Here is a 22736-nt window from a genome sequence, read left to right as displayed (position 1 = left end):
CTCTCTCTGACCCTCTCCTGCTCACGCTGTCTCTCTTTCTCCTAGAAATAAACAAAACATTTAAAAAAAAAAAAAAAGAGACTTAAATATGGAGAACAAACAGAGGGTTGCTGGAGGGGTGGAGGGAGGGGGGATGGGCTAAATGGGTGAGGGGCATTAAGCAATCTATTCCTAAAAACATTGTTGCACTATATGCTAACTAGCTTGGATGTAAATTAAAAAAATAAATTATAAAACAAAAGAATATTTTAACACTAGAACATATCACTATAATTCTACATATTAACACACTGAAAGAAAAAAAAATAAGATCATCACGTCAGACAAATAAAAGGCAGTTGATAAATCCAATACCTGTTCATGATAAAAATTTTAGCAAATTAAGACCACAAGGGAACATTTATAACCCTAAAAAAGCTAACTACCAAAACCTTTCAGCAAACAATATACTTAGCAGTGAAATCTTAATAGCAGTCCCACTGAAATCAGGAACAAGATTAAGGATTTCCACTTTCACTGAGCTAATCTACATTTTATTCAAGGTCCTAAATATACAATAGGAAAAGTAATAACTGCTTTACAGATTAAAACAAAAAACTAGAATTATCTTCCTTTTTTTTTTTTTTTTTAAATTTGACAGAGAGAGAATCCCAAGCAGGCTCCATGTGTCAGTGTGGAGCCTGATGTGGGGCACAAATTCACAAACCATGAGATCGTGACCTGAGCTGAAATCAAGAGTTGGACGCTTCACTGACTGAGCCACCCAGGCACCCCTATCGTTCTCGTTTTGTAGACTATAAGATTATCTAGAGTGAAAAGCTGGAAAATTTAATGATTAGAATTAATAAAAATTCAGTGAGGTTGAGCACATAAAAACAAACCACACTTCCCTCCTCCAGGCACAAAGTTAGAAAATATACTTTCTAAAAACATATTGTTTCCTTCAAATGTACATCAAATTGAATATATAATCACAGAGAGAAAAACTGATTCGAAAAATTAATTCAAGTATCTTTATAACACAGTACTCTGGGGGCACCTGGGTGGCTCAGTTGGTTAAGCATCTGACTTCAGACTCAAGTCATGATCTCACGATTCATGGGTTCGAGCCCCGCGTTGGGCTCTGTGCTGATAGCTCAGAGCCTGGAGCCTGCTTCAGATTCTGTGTCTCCCTCTTTCTCTGCCCCTTCCTGACTCATGCTGTCTCTCTCTCCTTCAAAATAAATAAACATTAAAAAAAATTAAAAACATAAAAAAGCTCCCTTAAACTTCAAGCAAGAATCACTGTGCATGTTCTGTGGTTCAGAGGAAGAAAAGAGAACAAAAGGGAGATACAAGGAAGGAAAGAGGAAAGTTCTACCTAACAAGAAAGTTCAGCTGTTAAAAGTAGACGAAACGGTAGAACTAGAAAGTCCTTAATTTGCAACCAGTGACAACTGATTGAGGCAAGGATCCACAGACGCTCAGTCACAGGGTATAAGGTAGTGAGGGAACAGGACAGTCATAGCCTCAAAGTATCACCCCACAGATCACTCAATGGCTCAAGAAAAAGGCCACTTTACAATGGAGAACTCTGACAGATGCCGATTAACTGTGTGCTCAAACTCAGGATCAACGTTAATGGGAGAGGCGGACACTATGATCTGGTAAGAACGTCACCTCTGCAGTATTCTCACTAAAAATGATGGACTTAGGAGCACCTGGGTGGTTCAGTTGGTTGAGTGTCCGACTCTTGATTTCGGCTCGGGTCATGATCTCACAGTTGTGGGACTGAGCCCCACATCAGGCTCTGTACAAATAGTGTGAAGCGTGCTTGAGATTCTCTCTCTCTCTCTCTCTGCCCCTCCCCTGCACACACTTTCTCTCTCACTCTCAAAATAAACAAACATTAAAACAACAACAACAAAAACAATGGACTAAATCTAATCACAAAGACGCAACCAGAAGTCCACACCGTGGGACATTCTCCCCAACAACTGTACTCAAGTCTAGATATGCCCATCCCCCATTCATCACCATTGTGAGGGGACAACCCAGGAAACCTGGTCGAGCCAACGGCACCTGTTCCTTCAGGTGTTAGGAGCTGGTGGGAGAACAGAGGTTCAGCCTGACGGCTGGCAGGGGGCACAACAGGAAGCTGACACGCAGGTGGATCTGCCACGTCCCTGGGACTCAGGCAGAGGGGACTCAAGGGTGGGGTTTCAGCTGCTTACCTCCCGGATGGCCCCGTCACAGACCCGAATGACATTGAGGAACGTGGGCATGACCTGGGGCAGGAACTGCACACACTTGAGGCCCAGAGACTTGAAGATGAAAGTGATGGCCTGGACTACCATGGTGTGATGGTGCGACAGGGACTGGTCCCGGAAGATGCGCATCAGCGCCACCATGGACACGGCGGGGTAGAACTCGTCCAGCGGCAGGTTGCCCATGTTGACCAGCATCTCGCTGGTGCTGTAGTCGGCTAGGACAGAACGACGGCGACAGTCATGAGCTATACATGACATGACTCCAAATTTGAGCAAGCCTGGCGCACCACCCGCAGCCCAGCCGCCATCGGCATTCCCAGGGAGGACAGAGAGCATCAGGACCCAGGGAACAGGCTCTCACCGGTAAGGAGTCAAGAGTTTCTGGCTTTTCTGTTACCCCAACTACAGGAGCCTCTAACGGTACATGACGGGTTATCCTTAAATTGCTCTAACTTAGCCTCTTACCATTACAGGTGACAACTCTGGAGTTGAAACTGTCAGTAAAAATAATTACGCCCCTAAATGAAAGTAAAGGGAATCAAATTAGGCCAACAGCTGTTCAGGAGCGGCTCGGTCCCTCTAGGAACTCCCAATGAGGGAGTGGGCAGATGCTACTGGACCTGAAAGGCCAGGATCTCAAAGACTAGGTGAGGGGAGGCTGAATGGTACACTCAGGAGGATAAGAACTAGATGCGCTAAGGCACGCTTGGGTGGCTCAGTCGGTTAAGCGTCCGACTTCGGCTCAGGTCATGATCTGACAGTTCGTGGGTTCGAACCCCGCGTCAGGCTCTGTGCTGACAGCTCAGAGCCTGGAGCCTGTTTCAGATTCTGTGTCTCCTTTCCTCTCTGACTCTCCTCTGCTCAAGCTGCCTCTCTCTCTCTCAGAAATAAATAAAAACATTTAAAAAATTAAAAAAAAAAAGAATTAGATTGGCAAAGAGGCTGGACGGGCACTGTTGTGTAAGGACAAAACCTGCAGGGACCCAGCCCCCACTCTGCTGACACTCATGGGTCTGACAGGGTGGCATCGTGGGCACGTTTCTCCAATACACAGAAGAACACGCTGGAAGGAACAGGGTTCCATTCGTAGACTTTAAGGACAAAGTATTTGGGGGAAACAAAATTGTGCTGGAAGGGCTGGGGGAGTATCTGCTGGATTTTCACTCTTTCGGAAATAAGCCGCCCCTGACAGACCACGTGTGAAGTCCAGAAGAATCTGCCATCACCCCATACCCTACCCGACCTCTCAGGCTACTTGTCAACAGGCAGAGGGGCTCCAGGGCCAGACCGGTTGATGGAAAAAACAGCCCCGGATTCTGATTGCTATTAGCTTGTCTAGGCCCCCGCGCCTGGCCTCAGATTTCCCTACCAATGAAGATGGGGGGGTAAATTCTACCCTCTTGCTTCTTGGGCGCCAGGAGAACAGAAAGCATCAAAGAAGCACTAACAAAGAATGACAGATGAACAGAGGTGAGGGGGTGATGAGTCGCATCTCTCTCCTCAGCACCAAAAGTGGGTACAGGCTTAATCTGGGGACCCCTGGACAAAGAATCTGGACAGACGTAAGGATTCCAGGCACATCGGGAAGCAGCATCCCCAGTGCCATTTAAGAGAAAACTCCACCTTCCATTTGAAAGTCATGACATGGGCCGACGTGCTAGAATTTGTTAACCGGCCCAAGGCTCTTTCCGAACACAGCCAGCATGGGCTCTGAAAGGCAGGACCTCAACGAGTCTCTCGTTCTCCCCACAACTTACAGGAATCCTGACTTGATTTGGATTCTGACAGGCTAACAGCAGAGGCGTCACGGGACTGGTCGATCATGCCAATGTTCACTTTGTGCTTGTAGGGGTCCAGGGCCCCCAAAAGCCCTAACACGCGGATAGCCTGGGTGGGGGAGGGGGAAAAGAAAAACACTCATCACATCTGATGACAGCAGCCTTCGTGCTCATTCCTCTCATGTTCCACAATACCCAGCTCATTCCTGAATGACAAACTACATGAACAAAACGGAGGACAGGACGGCTAATCGACACGCTGTCAGAACATGTTACTGACACAATCTCTCCCCAGGCTTCCGGCAGGATCATTAAAGACCAAGTTTGCCACATTCCCTACCTCTCTCCGTGTACCCTGGTTCTGTTCGGTCTTCAGAAAATTCAGCAGGACCTCAAGCAAAGTGGGGTACTTCCTGTAGGGCTCCACCACGTAGCCCGTGCTGGCCACCAACTGCCCCAGGGTCCACAGAGCCACCTGGATGAGGAACAGACCATGGGGTTTGCCGAGTCAGTATGAGAAAGCATGACCTGGACTCTTCACTGAACGATTACAGTGAAGTATTAGAGGTCTTTCCAAGAAAACAAAGGTTCCCGTAGAGTTCTGTTAACCGTGAATAGAAATCCTTGAGAGTTCGGGCATAAAGACAAGGCCACAAACCAATGCCAACCATCACTGGATAAAAAGATAAAGAACAGCCCCGCCTTTCTCAAAGGAAACACACAGTCCCTCCACATCCTGGATGATTAACAGGAGAAATCTAACTTAAAAGGAAATTAAGACTGTTCTTAATTTGAGTCTAGTCACCTAATGGCCTCAGTGGCCAAAGTGAAGCCAGGATGGGGGGTGGGGATGGGGAGGTGTTGAAGCTCCGCTGGCTTCCACAGCCACAGGCCCAAGCTTTCTTTTTCCCTCCGGGGGCCGGGGCTCTGACACATAAGATGGATTTTCTTTCATCTGCTACTTACTGAAAGTTGTCACCAAGTCAGGATGACAGCTAATTCCGGTTCCACATCTTTCTTCACGTTACTCAACAGACGCTTCTGAGTAGCTACTATGTGCCAAACTCTCGGTTGGGCACTGGCTGGGGGCAGGGAGTGACTCAGAGAGACAAGGGCCCTGGCCTCCCAGGGGCCTGTCATGCTTAGTCCAGGAGTACTCACCTGCCTTTTGGCCAACAGGGAGGAGTCCTGGAGCATGTCCATGATGATGATAAAGAGTTCATCAACCCACTTCCTCATTTCCAGGCCACTGACCTACAAAATGAAAAAGACGGTGGAAGAGAAGATTAGAAATGATGGTGTTACTTTGCTTTGCGCAGAGGCTAAACAGTACTCTTTCCATCCTGTGGAAAAAGTGGCTGTCCCCTTACCTGAGCCAACTCTCCTATCGTGGCCAAGACATTATTGATCACACCTGGGTTTGGATCAGGGTCAGGATCTTTCAGTTTCAATATTAAAGCCTATGAAAAGAAGGTATGAGAAAGTGAATGCAGGACAGAATCTACTAGAAACCTTTTTCTTACATAAGTAAAATTCATCCAAGAGACCATTTCAGGCACAGATAAATTACCTCTAGGTTTTACCAATCCAGGATTGCTCTGGAATGTGGATTCTAAAACTCTTCTGAGCCCGGTCTGACGTACGAGACAGCTGTGATGCCATGATTTAAAGCACCATGATTTAAAATCGTCTCCCATGCCTCCCCTCAAATGGTATCTGCATGCTCATCTGCCCAGATTCACGTAAGTTCTGAGAGATTTCACACACCTCTAACGCATTTGGATTTTAAAACTCATGTTTTCTTCATTTTGAAGGAGCCATCTTATGCCACAGCCTGCCTACTTCTTTCCAAACACATTTGATGATGTGCTGGAAGCATCATATCTTATCTCTTATAAAGAAAGCCCTTTCCTGCCATTGGTGGGAGTTTTGCAGTTCTTTCACCAAGAGGGCTTGATGTGGCTCTTGTCCCCAAGCCTGGGGCCAATAGAATGTATGTAGTGCCACATTCCCATCGTCCCGAATGAGCTGACATAAGATGACCCAGAAGGCAAGTGCCAGTCTCTGTGGCTATTGTGAGTTACCTTCAGAATGGGCTCCATGTAGGGGCGGATGAGCCGGGGGGCATTGGAGACAAGGTGCCCCAGCATGCGAGCGCTCTGCTCTTTGATTCTCCCAATGCCACTGTGCTCCAGCTCGGTCAAAATCTGGAGGGAAGAAAGGCCCATATGAGGGAGGAAATTCTAGAGAGGCACACAATGTGTCAAGGGGGAAAAGCGGCGGGGAGCCAGAGGAAGGAACGAGGGCTGCACTGCGGATGGAGCAGCTGCTGGGTACTCTGCAAAGGCACACAGTGTGGGACACGGCAGTGGTGGGAAGACTGTCTGAAACTGGTCCCAGCTGCCACGGTCCCCCACTCGTCCCCGAACAGAGCTGTGACAGCACAGCACAGTCACGGGAGGCTGAGAAAACCACCAGGGACAGTGTGAGCAGGGGTCTGTGGGAGTGAGGAATGAAGTGGGGCATGGGGGTGACTCAGGTGGCTGAGCATGCAACTTCGGCTCAGGTCACAACCTTGCAGTTCCTATGTTCGAGCCCCACAGTGGTCCTCTGTCTTCTTTTCTCTCTGCCTCTCTCTTGTTCACACTTTCTCTCCCTCCCTCAAAAATAAACAAACATTTAAAAAGAGAGAGATAGAGAAAGAAAGAAGATATGAAGGAAGGGCTCTCTTTGAGAAAACTCCCTCCAGACAGGAAATCACTAAGAGGGCTTATAACTAACAACAAAAGAATCAGAGAACAGTCAGAATAGCTATGATGTTGAAAGAAATATTAATACTCAGCAGTGGTTTCAGGCACATCTAAACCCCAAAAGCGAGGCATTACATCAATAGATTCCCCTTGGACCTTTATGAACACAAATAACATGCTTGTTCTGATATCTTTAAAACACCTGCAAATCAACACGTCCTTAGTGTTGATTAGTGACTTAATATAAACAACTCAATACAGACAGATTTCTGGTGAGCTGAAGTTGCCAGAAGGAAATCTCTCAACCACGTGAACAGTGTATGTTAACTCAGCTACCCAGAGGAGGAGTCTACAATTTCACGTTATATCTTGTGTTAGGTTATTGATTTAATAATCCTGACTTTCTGGATCCCCCGGCAGCCTGTTTTTCCCCATTACAGCAGACAGCCGTGAGAGGGGATGGAGAGGGATGTGAGAACCGAACCATATGAGCAAGGAGATGCTGAAGGGGAGGATATCGGTGCCCAAGAGGAGAACACAGCTCTCTGGAGCAGCAAGGGCTGCTTCAAAGACCCCCTCATTCACTTCCAAAGCCAGAGAGCATCGCTGCACCCCCACAACCACCCCCAATGCCCTCTCTGATGATCGAGGCATCAGGAAAAGGCCAAAGTGCATTTAGGTAATGTCCCTTATCAAGGCATGAAAATGTCCGATTCACCTTGGGAAGGTCTGTATACGCATTTGCAAACAAGAACAATTAGAAATTTTGGAGTTACCAGGGCTGGGCTCAATACATGGTAAATTCATTCTACAGTGCTTCACATTCTAATATCAGAAAAATGAGATGGCCTCACAGACTGATAGCTTACTATAATCTTCCAGAAGACCCAGGCCATGCCTGGCTTGTTCATTAGTAGGTTTCCAGCACCCAGCAGTACCTGAAAGGTAGGTGCTCAAGACATCTATTGACTGAACATACTGATATTCTCATTAGGAGATATTTCTGTATCAAGCTTCTTTAGCAGGATTTGGGCTGGCAGGCTCAACAATGATTTCTTTTCCTTCCCAAGACTTAGGTATATTTTTTTAATTTTTATTTTTATTTATTTTGAGAGAGAGAGAGAGACAGCATGAACGGAGGAAGGACAGAGAGAGAGAGAGACATACAGAATCTGAAGCAGGCTCCAGGCTCTGAGCTGTCAGTACAGAGTCCGACATGGGGCTTGAACCCATGAACTGCAAAATCATGACAGGGGCTGAAACTGGAAGCTTAACCGACTGAGCCACCCAAGTGCCCCATAAACCTTAGGCATTTAAAAAAGACCTAAAGTGATGGGCACTCTTCACACAGGACAGCAGTTGCAGAAATAAACCATCAGGCTAAACACAGAAGTGCTGGCAGCACATAGATGGGTCTTGTTTTTTCTATCCATTCTGCTACCCTAGGTCTCACTTTAGACTTAAGGACACCTGCAGATTAAAAGTGAGGGCACGGAGAACCATCTATCATGCTAATGGAGGTCAAAAGACAGCCAAAGTAGCCATACTTATATCACACAAACTAGATCTTAAAACGAAGACTGTAACAAGAGATGAAGAAGGGCATTATATCATAATTAAGAGGTCTACCCATCAAAAAGACCTAACAATTGTAAATATTTATGCCGCCAACTTGGAACCACCCAAACACATAAATCAATTAATCACAAACATAAATAAATTCATTAACAATCATACCATTGTAGTAGAAGACTTTAATACCCTATTTACAGTAATGGACAAGTCAACTAAGCAGAAAATCAACAAGGAAACAACGGCTTCGAACGACCCACTGGACCAGACGGACTTAACAGATATATTCAGAACATTTCGTCCTAAAGCAGCAGAATACACATTCTTCTCAAGTGCACATGGAACATTCTCCAGAAGAGATCACATACTGGGTCATAAATCAGTCCTCAACAGGTACAAGAAGATCGAGATCACACCGTGCATATTTTCAGACCACAACACTATGAAACTTGAAATCAACCACCAGAAAAAATTTGGAAAGCCCTCAAATACATGGAGGTTAAAGAACATCTCACCAAAGAATGGGTTAACCAGGAAGTTAGAGGAGAAATTTAAAAATAAATAGAAGCAAATGAAAATGAAAACACAACAATCCAAACCTTTTGGGATGCAGCAAAGGCAGTCCTAAGAAAAATACACTGGAATTCAGGCCTATCTCAAAAGCAATAAAGGTCTCAAATACACAGCCTAACCTTACATCTAAAGGAGCTGGAAAAGGAGTAGCAAATAAAGCCCACCGCCAGCAGAAGAAAAATCATAAAAAGTAGAGGAGAAATAAACGATACAGAGACAAAAAAAAACCCACAGTAGAACAGATCGATGAAACTAAAACGTTTTCTGAAAGAATAAACAAAATTGATAAACCCCTAGTGGCGACTTCTCAAAAAAGAAAGAGGACCCAAACAGATAAAATCACAAATGAAAGAGAGGAGATCACAACCAACACCACAGAAATACTAACTGTGAGAGAATTATTCTGAAAAAGTATATGCCAACAAACTGGACAATCTGGAAGGAATGGACAAGTTCCTAGACTCACACACTACCAAGACTCAAAACAGGATGAAACAGAAAATGTGAACAGGCCTCTAACCAGCAAAGAAATTGAATCAGTTATCAAAAAATCTCCCAACAAATAGGAATCCTGGACCAGACGGCTTCTCAGGGGAATTCTATCAGACACTTAAAGCAAAGTGAATACCTACTCTTCTCAAACTGTTCCAAAAAATAAAAATGGAAGGAAAGCTTCCAAACTTATTCTATGAAGCCAACATTACCTTGATTCCAAAACCAAGACCCCACTTAAAAGAATTACAAGCCAATATCCTTGATGAACATGAATGTAAAAATTCTCAACAAGATCCTAGTAAATTGAATTCAACAGTACGTTAAAAGAATTATTTACCTTGATTAAATGGGATTTATTCCTGGGCTGCAGGATTGCTTTAATATTCCTAAACCAATCAATGTGACACATCACATTAATAAAAGAAAGAATAAGAACCATATGATCCTTCCAACAGATGCAGAAAAAGCATTTGACAAAATACAGCATCGTTTCTTGATACAAACCCCTAAGAAAGTAAGGGTCGAAGGAACATACTTCAACATCATAAAAGCTGTATATTAAAGACTCACAGCTAATACCATCATCACTGGGGAAAACTGAGAGCTCTCCCCGCAAGGTCAGGACAACAGGGATGTCCACTCTCACTGCTGTTGTTCAACGCCATACCGGAAGTCCCAGCCTCAGCAATCAGACAGCACAAAGAAATAAAAGGCCTACAAATTGCCAAAGAAGAAGTCAACCTTTCACTCTTGGTAGATGACATGATACCCGACATGGAAAACCCAAAAGATTCTACCAAAATACTACTAGAACGGATACATGAATTCAGCAAAGTCGCAGAAAATAAAAATCAATGTCCAAAAATTGGTTTCATTTCTATAAACCAATAACGAAGCAGCAGAAAGAGAAATCCAGGAATTGATCCCATTTACAATAGCACCAAAAATACCAGCAGATACCTAGGAATAACCAAGGAGGTAAAAGGTCTGTATGCTGAAAACTATAGAAAGCTTATGAAAGAAACTGAAGACACAAAGAAATGAAAAAACATTCCATGTTCGTGGACTGGAAAAACAAATATTGTTGAGATGTCTATACTGGACAAAGCAATCTACATATTGAATACAACCCCTATCAAAATAACACCGGCATTTTCCACAGAGCTAGAACCAACAATCCTAAAATTTGTATGGAACCAAAAAGACCCTCAATAGCCAAAATAATGTTGAAAAAGAAAACGAAAGCTGGAGGCATCACAATCCAGGACTTCAAGCTGTATCACAAAGATGTAATATCAAGATAGTATGGTACTGGTACAAAAACAGGCACAAAGATCAGTAGAACAGAAGAGAGAACCCAGAAATGGACAAATGTATAGCCAACTAACCTTCAACAAAGCAGGAAAGAGTATCCAGTGGAAAATAGACAGTCTCTTCAGTAAATGGTGCTGGGAAAACTGGACGCAAATGCAGAAGAATGAACCTGTGCCACTTTCTTACATCATACACACAAATAAACTAAAAATGTGCAAAAGACCTAAATGTGAGACAAGAAATCATAAAAATCCTACAGGAGAAAATAGCAACCTCTTTGACCTCGGCCGCAGCAACTTCTTAATAGACACGTCTCCAGAGGCAAGGGAAATAAAAGCAAAAACAAACTATTAGGACCTCATCAAGATAAAGAGCTTCTTCACGGTGAAGGAAATAATCAACAAAACTAAAAGGCAACTGACAGAATGGGAGAAGATATTTGCAAATGACATATCAGATAAAGGGCTACTATCCAAAACTTATAAAGAACTTATCAAACTCAACACCCAAAAAACAAATAATCTAGTGAAGAAACGGGCAGACATGACTAGACACTTTCCCAAAGACATCCAGATGGCCAACATCTGTTGTTTCCTGAATTGTTAATGTTAGTCATTCTGACAGGCGTGAGGTGGCATCTCATTGTGGTTTTGATTTGTATTTCCCTGATGATGAGTGATGTTGAGCATCTTTTCAGTTTGAGCATCAGTTCAGATGAATGGATAAAGAAGATATGTGGGGAGTATGTCTGCATGGGTGTACACAAACACACACACACACACACACACACACACACACTCTCTCACACTGGAATACTACTCGGCCATCAAAAAGAATGAAATCTTACCATTTGCAACACCATGGATGAAACTAGAATGTATTATGTTAAGTGAAATAAGTCAGCCAGAGAAGGACAAATACATGATTTCACTCATATGTGGAATTTAAGAAACACAATAGATGAACATAAGGGAAGGGAAGGAAAATTAAGATAAAAAAGAGAGGGAGGAAAAACATAAGAGATTCTTAAACGCAGAGACCTGAGGGCTGTTGGAGGAGAGGTGGTAGGGGGATGGGCTAAACGGCTGATGGGCACTAAGGAGGGAACTTTTCAGCACTGAGTGTCATACGGAAGTGATGAATCACCGAGTTCTACTCCTGAAACCAATACTACATTTTATGCTATCTAACTTGAATTTAAATGAATTAATTAAAAATAAAAACGGAAGTGCCAACATAGTATAATGTGGCTAAGTGGAGATGAAAACTGGGGCATCAGGTTTTAGCAGGAACTGCAAATCCTGGGGCGCCTGGATGGTTCAGTCAGTGGAGCGCATGACTCTCAATCTCGGGGTTGTGAATTCAAGCCCCACATCTGGCCCACTTAAAAAACAAAATCCCTTGGAGCGCCTGGGTGGCTCAGTTGGTTGAGCGTCCGACTTCGGCTCAGGTCATGATCTTACGGTTTGTGGGTTCGAGCCCTACATCGGGCTCTGTGCTGACAGCTCAGAGCCTGGAGCCTGTTTCAGATTCTGTATCTCCCTCTCTCTCTGACCCTCCCCTGCTCACGCTGTCTCTCTCTCTCTCTCTCTCTCTCTCTCAGAAATAAATAAAACAGTTAAAAAAAATTTCTTTTTTTAAATCCCAGGGGCACCTGGGTGGCTCAGTTGGTTAAGTGTCCAACTTTGGCTCAGGTCATGATCTCACAGTTTATGAGTTCGAGCCCCGTGTCGGGCTCTGTGCTGACAGTTCAGAGTCTGGAGCCTGCTTCAGATTCTGTGTCTCCCTCTCTCTCTGCTCCTCTCCTGCTCGTGCTCTGTCTCGTTCTGGCTCTCAAAAGTAAATAAATGTTGAAAAAAAAATCCCCATGGATCGAGCAGCAAGGCCAACCTGAATCTACCTTTGGCTCTAGTCCAGCAGCTTAGCTCAGCCTCAGCAGCTACTTAAGAACAGAAGCCACGGACCACAGGCCAGGGGCAATGACTACGAGCAGCAGAGCTGGAACCTCTGTCATCCTTGGCCCCTGTGCCTGACCCGGCATCAGCAGGAGCAGGAGAGCAGAGAGGTGCTAGCAAAACTGACACCATCAACAGCAGACTGAGCCAAGCGCCGAGAAGCAGAGTCCCTGGCGATTCGCCAAGACCAAGAAAAGAGCTGCAGCCGAGGTTCGCTGGGGAGAAGAGGCCCCTGGAGTCATGCGGCCGAGAGGCTCACAAGGTGATCAGTGCCAGAAGTGTAATTGCCAAGCTGGGAAAACACAGACTCTAGGAGCCAAATGTGGCTTTGACCAGGCGTCCCGTCCTCCGCCTTCCTTGTCCTCATCTGTCTGTCCCCAAGTGGCTCTCGCAGTGAGTCCCTCCCTGACTCCCACTAGGTGTGGCTGTCCCCCCATTACCTGGATGAGCATCTTGCGCAGGAAGGGCATGACGAAGGCCGGGTTCATGCTACTGAGCCGGCCCACCGTGCAGATGGCCAGCTCCCGGATCTCAAACACCTGGTCGTTCAGGGCCACAAACAGGGCCTGCAAATTCTCTGCCTGCGCCAGGTGTGCGTCAAAGCGCTCGTCCAGAGAAGCCAAGACGCAGTAGCGGATGTCGGGGTCTGCAAGAGCAATGGAGCCTTTGAACGCCTCCTCAATGCCACCAATCTACACTCTGTTCCCGGTTTCCGGTCTCCCTGCCCCCGGCCTCGTGAGAGGGTGCCACGTCCCCTCCTCTTGTCTAACCTATCATTCTTTCTTCTGCTCACAGGAGCAGAGACAACAGAATTAAAGACGGATGGTTTTAGCCCAACTGGCTGGGGCTGCCAAGCCTAACGCTCCGGCAGAGAAAGGGCCGGACATCAGCTTGCTGAGGGCATGTCATGAAACCGGTGAATTCCCAGCGCCCCGAGTGTCCAAATCCCCCCAGACCACTCCCGTCCCGCGAACCTTACCAGGGTCGGTGATCCCCACCACGAGCAGTTTGCTGAGCACGTCTGCCACCACTTGCACTGCGGTCTGGCTAACCACGTGTGCGTGGCCGCTGATGAGGTGGACGGAGGGCGTGAGCAGGCGTGAGCAGGTGCGGGCGGCCTCCATGCGGATCTCCTTGTGCTCGCTGTTCAGGAAATGATCCGCACAGTGGCGGACAAACTGGGTCAGGGAGTGGCCTGGGTACAAAGGCAGAGAGGAGGCCAAATACACACCGATGCTCTGGATGGCAGGCCTACGACTTGCTGGCTGCATTTTTCACTTCATGGAGATGAATTCGGTTTTCAACAAGATACTGACCCAGAACTCTTAAAAAGGTAACGAGTAGGTTTAGAATCTGCAGAGATGCAGAAGGGAAGCCGAGGAGCTGGGAGACAGAAACAGGGCATTCCCCTACACACCCTCGGTCCTAATCTTTTCTTTCATCCTTCAAAGGATGAATTATTGTGTTTTATTCTGACCCAAACCTTTCTTCATATTCCCAGGGAGTAAAACAATTCTTGATCAAATTTACCTTGTCTATTTTAGTTCCCAGATTTGAACAGCAAAAGAGAGTCTGATGTTGGCCGGGTGTGAATACAGCTACTTTCTATTCATTAGAAATATATTATCCGGGGTGTTAAGTGATGTAAGTGAAGGAGCTGAGATAGCTACGGGAGGGAAACCACAGAGGGGTGTAAGCGTTCAGACTGCACGTTTAGGCTTTTTGTGAGTGCGTGTTTCCCTTTAGTCTTGAGCAATACCACTTACATGATCTTAAATTTCTAAAGCATCCATTTTTCTCTACTGAAATAGATCTCCCTAGGGGCATTAAGGTGGGTTTATCTGCAGTTTAGAACCCTGAACCGAACTCCACAGTACGGCACCGTTGAAAATCATACTGCTGTAGGAATGGAAACACCAGAAGCCTCTGGCTGAAACATTTTTAAGCATTAAATGCCATCTCCGCTTCATGGATGTGGGAGGGATAGGGGGCGGGGGGCCTCCACCTCAGGCTTTCTCATCACTGAAGCATTCATTCCTTGGATCAATGCAGAATTTCCCTGAACACCATCTGCCCCCAAGCTCAGGGTGGGACAGAGAGACAAAGAGCAGGAATTAACAAGACCTGTCAGGAGCCCAGGACACTGAGCTGCTACGGGGGCAGCGATCCGGTGTCCAGGGTCCCCAGCCAAGACCCAGGAATGCTCGGCGCCCTCGTTCTTTCCTCAGGGTTCCCAGCAACACTCAGCGTCCTGGAAGGAGCTGCTGCAATTTCTTACCTTCAAACTCAAAGCTGCCGAGAGTCCGCAGGGCAAGGGTGACGCTGCCCACGTCACCGGCCTCGGGGAGGGCTGTGAGGCCAGGGGAAGCTAGTTGATGCGCCAGGCCCTTGGGCATGCCCGGGTGCCGGAGGGGTTTGTGCATAAGGACCAGGGACAGCATCTTCAGCAGCCCATCCTGGATGTCCTTCTTCAGCTGCGGGATCTGACGGCTCAGGTCATACAGCACGGCAGTGAGGGCAGGGCTGTGGGGAAGGAAACCGGGCATGTGTGGTGCCAGACAAGGCACCTGTCCTTGAGAAGAAATAGCCCTTCTTGTCAAGGAAGGGGTTAGGCCCATCCCTGCTTGGTCTTTAAAGCAGAAAGAATTCTATAAACAAGGATAAATGACCCAAACTCGGTTGGCCTGGTCAGAGGTTTTAAAACAATCTATGAATTTCTAGTCTTTTCCAGGGAAGAACTTGCTTAATATAATTTAGCCTCTGCAGAAGACCAAGTCTCGATAAACAATCTGGGAAGGGAACTGAGAACATCATCCTTATTTTATAGATAAAGAGAACTAACGAGAGGAAAGTCAGACCATTTCCCAATGATAATATAAGTAGCTGCAAACCTTAGTCAGGCACTTCTTATATGCAAGGCCCTGTGCCAAGAGCAGCTATTTCATGAACTCAACCCCCACGACAACCCTAGACAACAGGAGCTGCTATTGTGCCCGCTTTCCAGGTGAGAAAATGGAAGCTCAGAGAAGTTGAGTAACTGGGTCAGAATCACACAGCTAACTAGCAATGAAAGCGGGATTCTGAATGAGCCCGTGTGTTTAGCGCAAGCTCTCCTGCCTACCTGGTCTCACATGCAAACGCCCATGCCTCACTCTCTAAGCATCACCCTGAAGCCACGGTTCCAGTCGCATACTCCCCAGGACAGGAGCTCAGGTTTCCAACACCCACCTCAGTCCCACTGCCAGCATGGGCTCCAGCAGCTCTTTGATGTCCTGTTGGATGCCCGGCCCCATCGCCCGGGCCAGCATGCTGATGCAGGTGAACACCGTGGCATCCACCTGCATCGCCTTCTGTCTCCTGCAGAGAACAGAGTGAGTGGCTACTTGAGACACAATGACAGTCTGTGATGCCCTGCCTCAAAATCACCTTGGGACGAGGAGGGCAGGTTACCTGGGCAGGGCCATGACTTGCTGGGGTGAGGGTTATCTCCTGCCCAACTCTGGGGGACCCATCACACCCTAGTCACCACATACTTGAATCTATACCAGGCCAGCAGGTAGCAGTCACGTGCCTTGAGGAAGAGGCCCCTTTCCCAAATTTGCACAAGAGGCACCATGCGGCTCAGTGCGGTGCAGGCCGAGGTACCTATTTAGGAAGCAAACTGAGCAATGTGTACATCAGGGACCAGGGCGGGGGGCACAGCTGTCACATGGAGAGAAATTCTTCTCCTCACAGCGAGAAGGTTGGGCTTTAGGACGGGGAGGTTATCCCTCCGCCAGGCCAATCCTTGCTACTGACACAGAGAAAGATCGAAACACAGCTTTGGTCACCACTGGTGCCCTAGCCTTCGAGAAGACGCACCGGCCTCTCCGGTTTGCCGGAGGTGTTTCTTGTACATAGTCACTGGGAGGTTTCCGAGGGTGGAATAATGCACTCGACTTTGGCGATAAGGAAAAAGGTGACCGTTAGGTCCCTTCAGTTCCAATCCAGAGGCTCTCTCTTTAGGTCTTACATCAAAAGACCTTTGAAAGCCGGAGAAAACAGCAAAACTAGGGGAGTCCAGGTAAATAACAATACTGAAAACAGCACTGGCATCTAACATGTTCACAGGGCCTTCAACCTCCCCAAATATTTATAAATCACTTCATATGAAACAGGCTGGAACTGAGCTGAAGAAGGGCTGGTTGTTCTTTGCATGCTGTGCTAGGCCCTGGAGGTTAATGACGCAGAGAATGGGCTGAAGCTCCATGGAAACTGGGGTGGACCATCCTTCCTCCCAACCATATGGGGCGGAGGGTGAAACCCTAACAGAGACGCTTACTTATGGGCAAAGTCCTTTGGGGGTAGGGCTGCTCGGATGATGTCCAACACACGCGGCAAATAGACCTTGAACTCAGATCTCACAGCCACAGAAAGGAGCCCCAGGGCTTGGAAGGCTGCTGTCCGTTCCTTCTCCTTCTTGACACAGCTTAGGACGTGGTTCATGGTGTCTTGGAGGTACTGGGTATCTGATCACAAAAAAAGACAAGGCGTATGGCTCAAGGTCAGGGTTGCTGTATGTACCAAAGGTCAGCATTCCTATAAAACACTTACATTTAAGAATACATTGAGATAGCTGGTTGGAAGATGTAAAGAAGAATTTAGAGGATGTATTAACCAAAGTCTTATGCTTGATAATCGCTCCTCAGATACATCTTTTGGGAATATTAGAAATATAAGACTTTCCCCCCCTTTAATTAAAAAAAAAAAAAACACCAAAAACTTAAAGAGCCTCTGAAACAATAACATTGCATAATTGTCCCCACTGGTGCTATATTTTGAGGGAAAGACTACATGCTCTTGTTTGAGAAGTATATGTTAAATCCTGCTTAAAAACAAAGAGATGATCATCTAAACGATTTTATATTATATTGAAATTTAAAATAATATTGAATACTGTTTGCAATAAACAGGCCATTCTATTCAGCTTAGGCGTGGAAATCACTTTGTTATTACCCAGAGATTTCTGTTATAGTTATGTTTAATAGAACAAGATTCAGTCTGTAATTTGGGAAGCCACGAGTGTATTTTCATTAAGTTTACATCAGCCAATGTGCATGGGTAGGCGATTCTTGGGCAATTTAAGCAGAAGTGTTATTACTCCTCTGAAAGTTGGAATTTCTGGATTTTTGCCTCTCTTCTATTTCTTCCCTTCCATCTTGCTGGCCTCAGGTCTGTGCCCCCACAGAACATATAGAGCAGCAGAGAAGGCAAGACCACACACCTAGTAGAAAGTGAGGGGTGCTGAGGGCCACAGACACTCATTTGGAGGCAGTGAGCTGGAGTCCCAAACAGCACCCGTGCCTCCCTGCATCTACTGTAATGGGAAAGGTCCTCTCTCAGGGCTCTCAGGCTCACATGACGCTGAGGCGTGCTGGGGCCTGACAATCAGATCACATGAGCAAGGAAGCCTGGACTTCTGCACAGTAACAGCATTTCAGCAGGAAAGGAGCTTCATCAAGACGGGTGACTTCCTGGGGTGCCTGGGTGGCTCAGTCAGTTAAGTGCCTGACTTCAGCTCAGGTCATGATCTCACAGTCCATGGGTTCTAGCCCCGTGTCAGGCTCTGTACTGACAGCTCAGAGCCTGGAGCCTGCTTCGGATTCTGTGTCTCCCTCTCTCTCTGCCCCTCCCCCGCTCGCTCTCTGTCTCTGTCTCTGAAAATAAAATAAAGACATAAAAAAAAAAAATTAAAAAAAAAAAAAGACGGTGACTTCCTTTGCCAGATTTAGCACCCTAAGAGATTAGGGATCTGATACTGCCAGAGATCTCAGCCCAATCCGAGGCATTTTTGATATGCCCAGAGCTTACATCATTAGGAAGTTTAAGCAGCGACTTCCAAATTGAAAGCTCTAAAAACGTGGCACTTTCTCGATGAGGCTCCATGGATGGAGGCTGTCCAGGCTGAATATCAATGACACGTTTTAGTAGATTATTTAATAAAACAACAAAAACCTACATCAAAAGAATAAACCTAGGGGCCCTCTGAGCCTTTGGATACTGCTGTGAGGTGGTCCTTTGTACTTACTGGGGTAACGGCTTCCACAACCTGACAGACTTTGATCAAATCTGGCCTATTTATTACTTTCTTTTGAACCAGAGACTTTCAAACCACAATTATTTAAAGCTCTACTGAACAGGGGCATGTCTGGTCATTAAAAAAAGAGAATAGCTGCTGGGAACCAGGTGGAGAGAATAGAAAACTGAAAAAAAATCTGGGTGATTTTCATGATATCATTTCTCTCTGGTTCATTGACTTTATGTGGCTAATTGTCTTGTCCTTACTCAACACCTTCTATTCTCACACGCCGCACATTTAACACCTCACCGACTATGTATTTTTCCTGTTTCACCTGGACCGGGTAGTGTGAAATGAGTCCGTGTGCCAGAGGAGGGCTCTGTGGAGGGTCGGGCTGACCTTCCACTTCCACTCCGGCTCTCGTTTGGTCCCGAACACTCCCGCCGTGAAGTGTAAAGAGACATTCAAGACGGCGTCTCTGCACTCAGCAAGTAGGGAGGGAGATGAGGATATTGAGTATGGACAGGAACTAGAGTATTATTATCATTTTTACCTTTACCTTCCTTCTAAAAGGGATTGGAAGGAGGCAGAGGATGCGATCATAATGGAACAATGGTTTCCATTTATGGGGACCTGCTCTGTGCCAGGCATTTCGAGTAGGTGTTTAGACATTAATACAATTCACCTTGTAAGGCAAGGATTGCTATTCTGCTTCTACGAGTGAGGAGGTGGAGGCCCAGGAAGGTCAAATAACCTGTCTGAAACCTCAAGGCTAAGGACAGAAGCAGGATTCGTCCCAGGTCTGAGGCCAAAGTCTTTCCACAGCGGGGGGCTCTCTAGGAGGGGGGAAGAGTGCTTCTGGCTGGAGTGGCCCAGGAAGGCCCGAGGGAGGGGCCAGCATGGGAGCAGGTGCAGCTCCAAGAGCCAAGGATTCTCACTGCCTGGTGAAAACAGAGCCCAGTCTACCGTCCCTGAAACTTGCCTCTGAAACTTCCACTCCTTCCTCCCCGTGAGCGGTGAGGTGCTGGGTGACCATGTCGGGCCAGAAGGAGGACGGTCACTGAATCCTCCCTGCCCCACAGAGGGGCTGCTGCCGAGAATCTCCACCCACACTGCCCTTCCTTCAGTCTCTCTGACGTCCATCGCAACCCTGCTGGCTTCCACTCACAAGAAGGTACCTGGCCCCAGAGCTGCCTCCCTGCCCCCACACTCTGATCTTTCCTGTGTGTGTCGCCTCAGACGCCTGCAGAAACCCTACACCGGGCCCCACTGAAATCAGACGGGAGGCAGAGACCAGGGATGAGCCCCTTCATTGTCGCTTCAAATGAGAGGCAGACACAACTCTCTGGAATCACGTCCGTGTGCTTTCCCTTAAACAGGTAATGACAGGAGCGCCCGGGTGGCACCATCGGTTAAGCATCCAACTTCCCTCAGGTCATGATCTCAAGGTTCTTGAGTTCGAGCCCTGCATCAGGCTCTGTGCTGACAGCTCAGAGCCTGGAGCCTGCTTCAGATTCTGTGTCTTCCTATCTCTCTGCCCCTTCCCCACTCACGCTCACTTGCTGTCTCTCAAAAATAAACATTCAAAAAAAATCTTTAAAAAAATTTTTTTAAATAAATAAATAAACAGGTAATGACACGATGCGTCCACGGGCGTCCTCACCTGTGAAGGCAGAAGGTCGAAACGCAGCCAAGCGCGGCAACAAATTAAGGATCGTCATCTGGATCAGTGAGTTCTTGCTATTCCTGCATTTCAGCACCCACTGGCACACCTGCGACAGGAGGGGAGAGCACAGGGTTGGCCAAGGAAAGGGGCCGCAGGCTGGGGCGGGGAGGGGCGGGCCTCACGCCACTTACTTGATCGAACTTCTCCTCCATCAGGTCTCTGCAGCAGCGGCTCTCCACCAGGGTGGACTTGGCCGGGCTGGGGGAAGCCCCGAAGCCCATGAGGCCTTGGTGAGAGCTGTACCCCAGCAGTCCCACCAAGGCGTTGGACGGCGGGGGCTGGCCAGCCTGGAAGCTGGTGAAGGGGGTGATATGGCGAGGTTTCGTCCCGAAGCCCATGAGGTCTTTGCAGTACTTGTCATGTACCAGCTGCTGCTGCGTGATTTCTTCCATTTCTTCTCTCAGGCGCTACAGGGGGTGGGGGGAGATCTCCTTTACTCGCCAGTGCCGCCTCGCCACGCCCCTGTGGGGTCTACAGAGCAACTCCTCTGCCCACCCCCGCGGGGGAACTACGTGCCACATGGAGGGCGCCCACTCTTCATCTTTAGGAGCTGGATTTTCCCAGAACCTTGAGGGGGGCCTGGTTTCGATCTAATTTAAGCAGAAGAGCACCAGCTACTGAACAAGGAAGCAGCAGCAGGGGGCTGGCCACCAAGGACCCCTCCCCTGGTTTGGGAAAGTTGAGCTGCAGACCTGAGGTCACAGCGTTGAAGCCTCTGGCAAGGGCGACGGTGCTGAGCGGCCCCACGCCAGGGTCCCATTGAGGATATGCCACTCTCCTTGTCGCCGGAAACCCCAGCAGAAACAACTGAGGCAAGTATTTTCTCCGGATCCAAGGAATTCCATGGACGGCGGGGACTAAACAGACTGGCTGAGAACTCCCATCTATTTCCTATCCAAAGGGCTGCTTATAAACGATCCGAACTGAGAAGGACAGAAGACAGTTTCTCAACTTGCACACTTTTCTCGACATAGGTACTTCCGCTTCTCAGAACTCCTCTCCACTATCCCTGTCACAGCCACCAAGGACTCAGGCTGCTAAATCGGACAGTCAATGCTCAGCCTTCATCCTACTTGCCTCAGCTGCGGCATTTGATCCAATTTACCAGTCCCTCCTCTTCGACCTCTTTCCTCCCTTGGCCTCTTGGACCCGGGCTTTCCTGGGTCTCCTCTCCCCTCCACGCCAACCCCCTCGGTCCCCCTGGTTGTCCCTCATCTCCTGGCCTCAGGCTGCCAGGCCCTACACCTTCTCTGACACTAGCGCTCTGCTGGGGAACCTGAAATCGCAGCTATGAGCTGACGGCTCCCCAAATCCAGGCTTCCACCCAGATCCCACCAGAATGACTCAGTTCTCTGCTCAGAAGCCCAACAGGCAACTCAGACTTCACATGTTCAAAAGCAAACTCCTGACCTTCTACCCCAAACCCGCTCCTTCCATCTCAGTCCTCCTGACTCTGCAAATGCCACCCTCGCAGTCAGGCCAAAAACCTGGACTCCTCCCTCCTCCACTGACCCCCAGATCCCAAATTCGGAACCCAGCCCCTCCTTGCGCCTGCACCATTCCCACGAGGGTGCAGCCGCAGAAGTCCTCTGCTAAGGCTGCTGCAGTCCCTTCCCAACCAGACCTCCTGGCACCACCCCTTGCCCCATGGATAATCGGCTCAACCCGCAGCCACAGCGATCCTTCTGACACATGAGTCAAATGTCACTTGGCTGCTCAAAACCCACTAACAGCTTCCCGCTTCCCATACACGGTCTGTGTGGTGGCTCCTGAGCCCCTACACGACACGTCCCTTACCTCATCCCAGGCATTCCTCTGACCCCGTCTCCCGCCACCTCTCTCCTGTCACACAGCTCAGCCGCAGGGTGACCTCGCTCCTCGCCAAAGGCAGCATGCTGCTGCCCTGAGGCCTTCACGCCTGCAGAGCCACTGTCTGGAATGCTCGCCCCAGATATTTGTTTGTACGGCTTGCTTTCCCATGTCCTTCACCGCCGTGCTCAAACAGCACAGGGGTGTGAACTGCACTGGTCCACTCATATGTGGATTTTTCCCCATAAATACAGTACAGGATTATGAATATATTTTCCCCTTTTCCTATGATTTCCATAACATTTTCTTTCCTCTAGTTTACTTTGTTGTAAGAATACAGCATAGTATACATATAACATACAAAATATGTGTTAATTGACTATGTTATCAGTAAGGCTTTGGGTCAACCATACGCTATTAGTAGCTAAGTTTTGGGGAGTCAAAAGTTAAACGTGGA

General features: G+C 47.5%; 1 protein-coding gene across 2 annotated transcripts in view; it reads right to left on the bottom strand.

The window, feature by feature from the left end:
- MTOR (mechanistic target of rapamycin kinase) overlaps window positions 1-22736 on the bottom strand; it is a 138555-nt gene that overhangs the window by 102284 nt on the left and 13535 nt on the right. For both annotated transcript variants that reach the window (XM_077763809.1, XM_077763808.1), the window contains exons 7-19: window positions 20602-20877; window positions 20408-20516; window positions 17008-17194; window positions 15915-16043; window positions 14965-15209; window positions 13666-13881; window positions 13127-13332; window positions 6112-6234; window positions 5398-5487; window positions 5189-5281; window positions 4368-4502; window positions 4007-4136; window positions 2214-2464 (exon numbers count right to left, since the gene is read on the bottom strand). In XM_077763809.1, the coding sequence (XP_077619935.1) occupies window positions 2214-2464; window positions 4007-4136; window positions 4368-4502; window positions 5189-5281; window positions 5398-5487; window positions 6112-6234; window positions 13127-13332; window positions 13666-13881; window positions 14965-15209; window positions 15915-16043; window positions 17008-17194; window positions 20408-20516; window positions 20602-20877 (2190 nt within the window). The remainder of the gene's footprint in view (window positions 1-2213; window positions 2465-4006; window positions 4137-4367; window positions 4503-5188; window positions 5282-5397; window positions 5488-6111; window positions 6235-13126; window positions 13333-13665; window positions 13882-14964; window positions 15210-15914; window positions 16044-17007; window positions 17195-20407; window positions 20517-20601; window positions 20878-22736) is intronic.

This window comes from Crocuta crocuta, unplaced genomic scaffold (genome assembly GCF_008692635.1).
Source record: "Crocuta crocuta isolate KB4526 unplaced genomic scaffold, BGI_CrCroc_1.0 scaffold13, whole genome shotgun sequence".
NCBI classification, from domain to species: domain Eukaryota; kingdom Metazoa; phylum Chordata; class Mammalia; order Carnivora; family Hyaenidae; genus Crocuta; species Crocuta crocuta.
The sequence above is the reverse complement of the archived record's forward strand: the minus strand, read 5'-3'. Positions and strand labels throughout refer to the sequence as shown.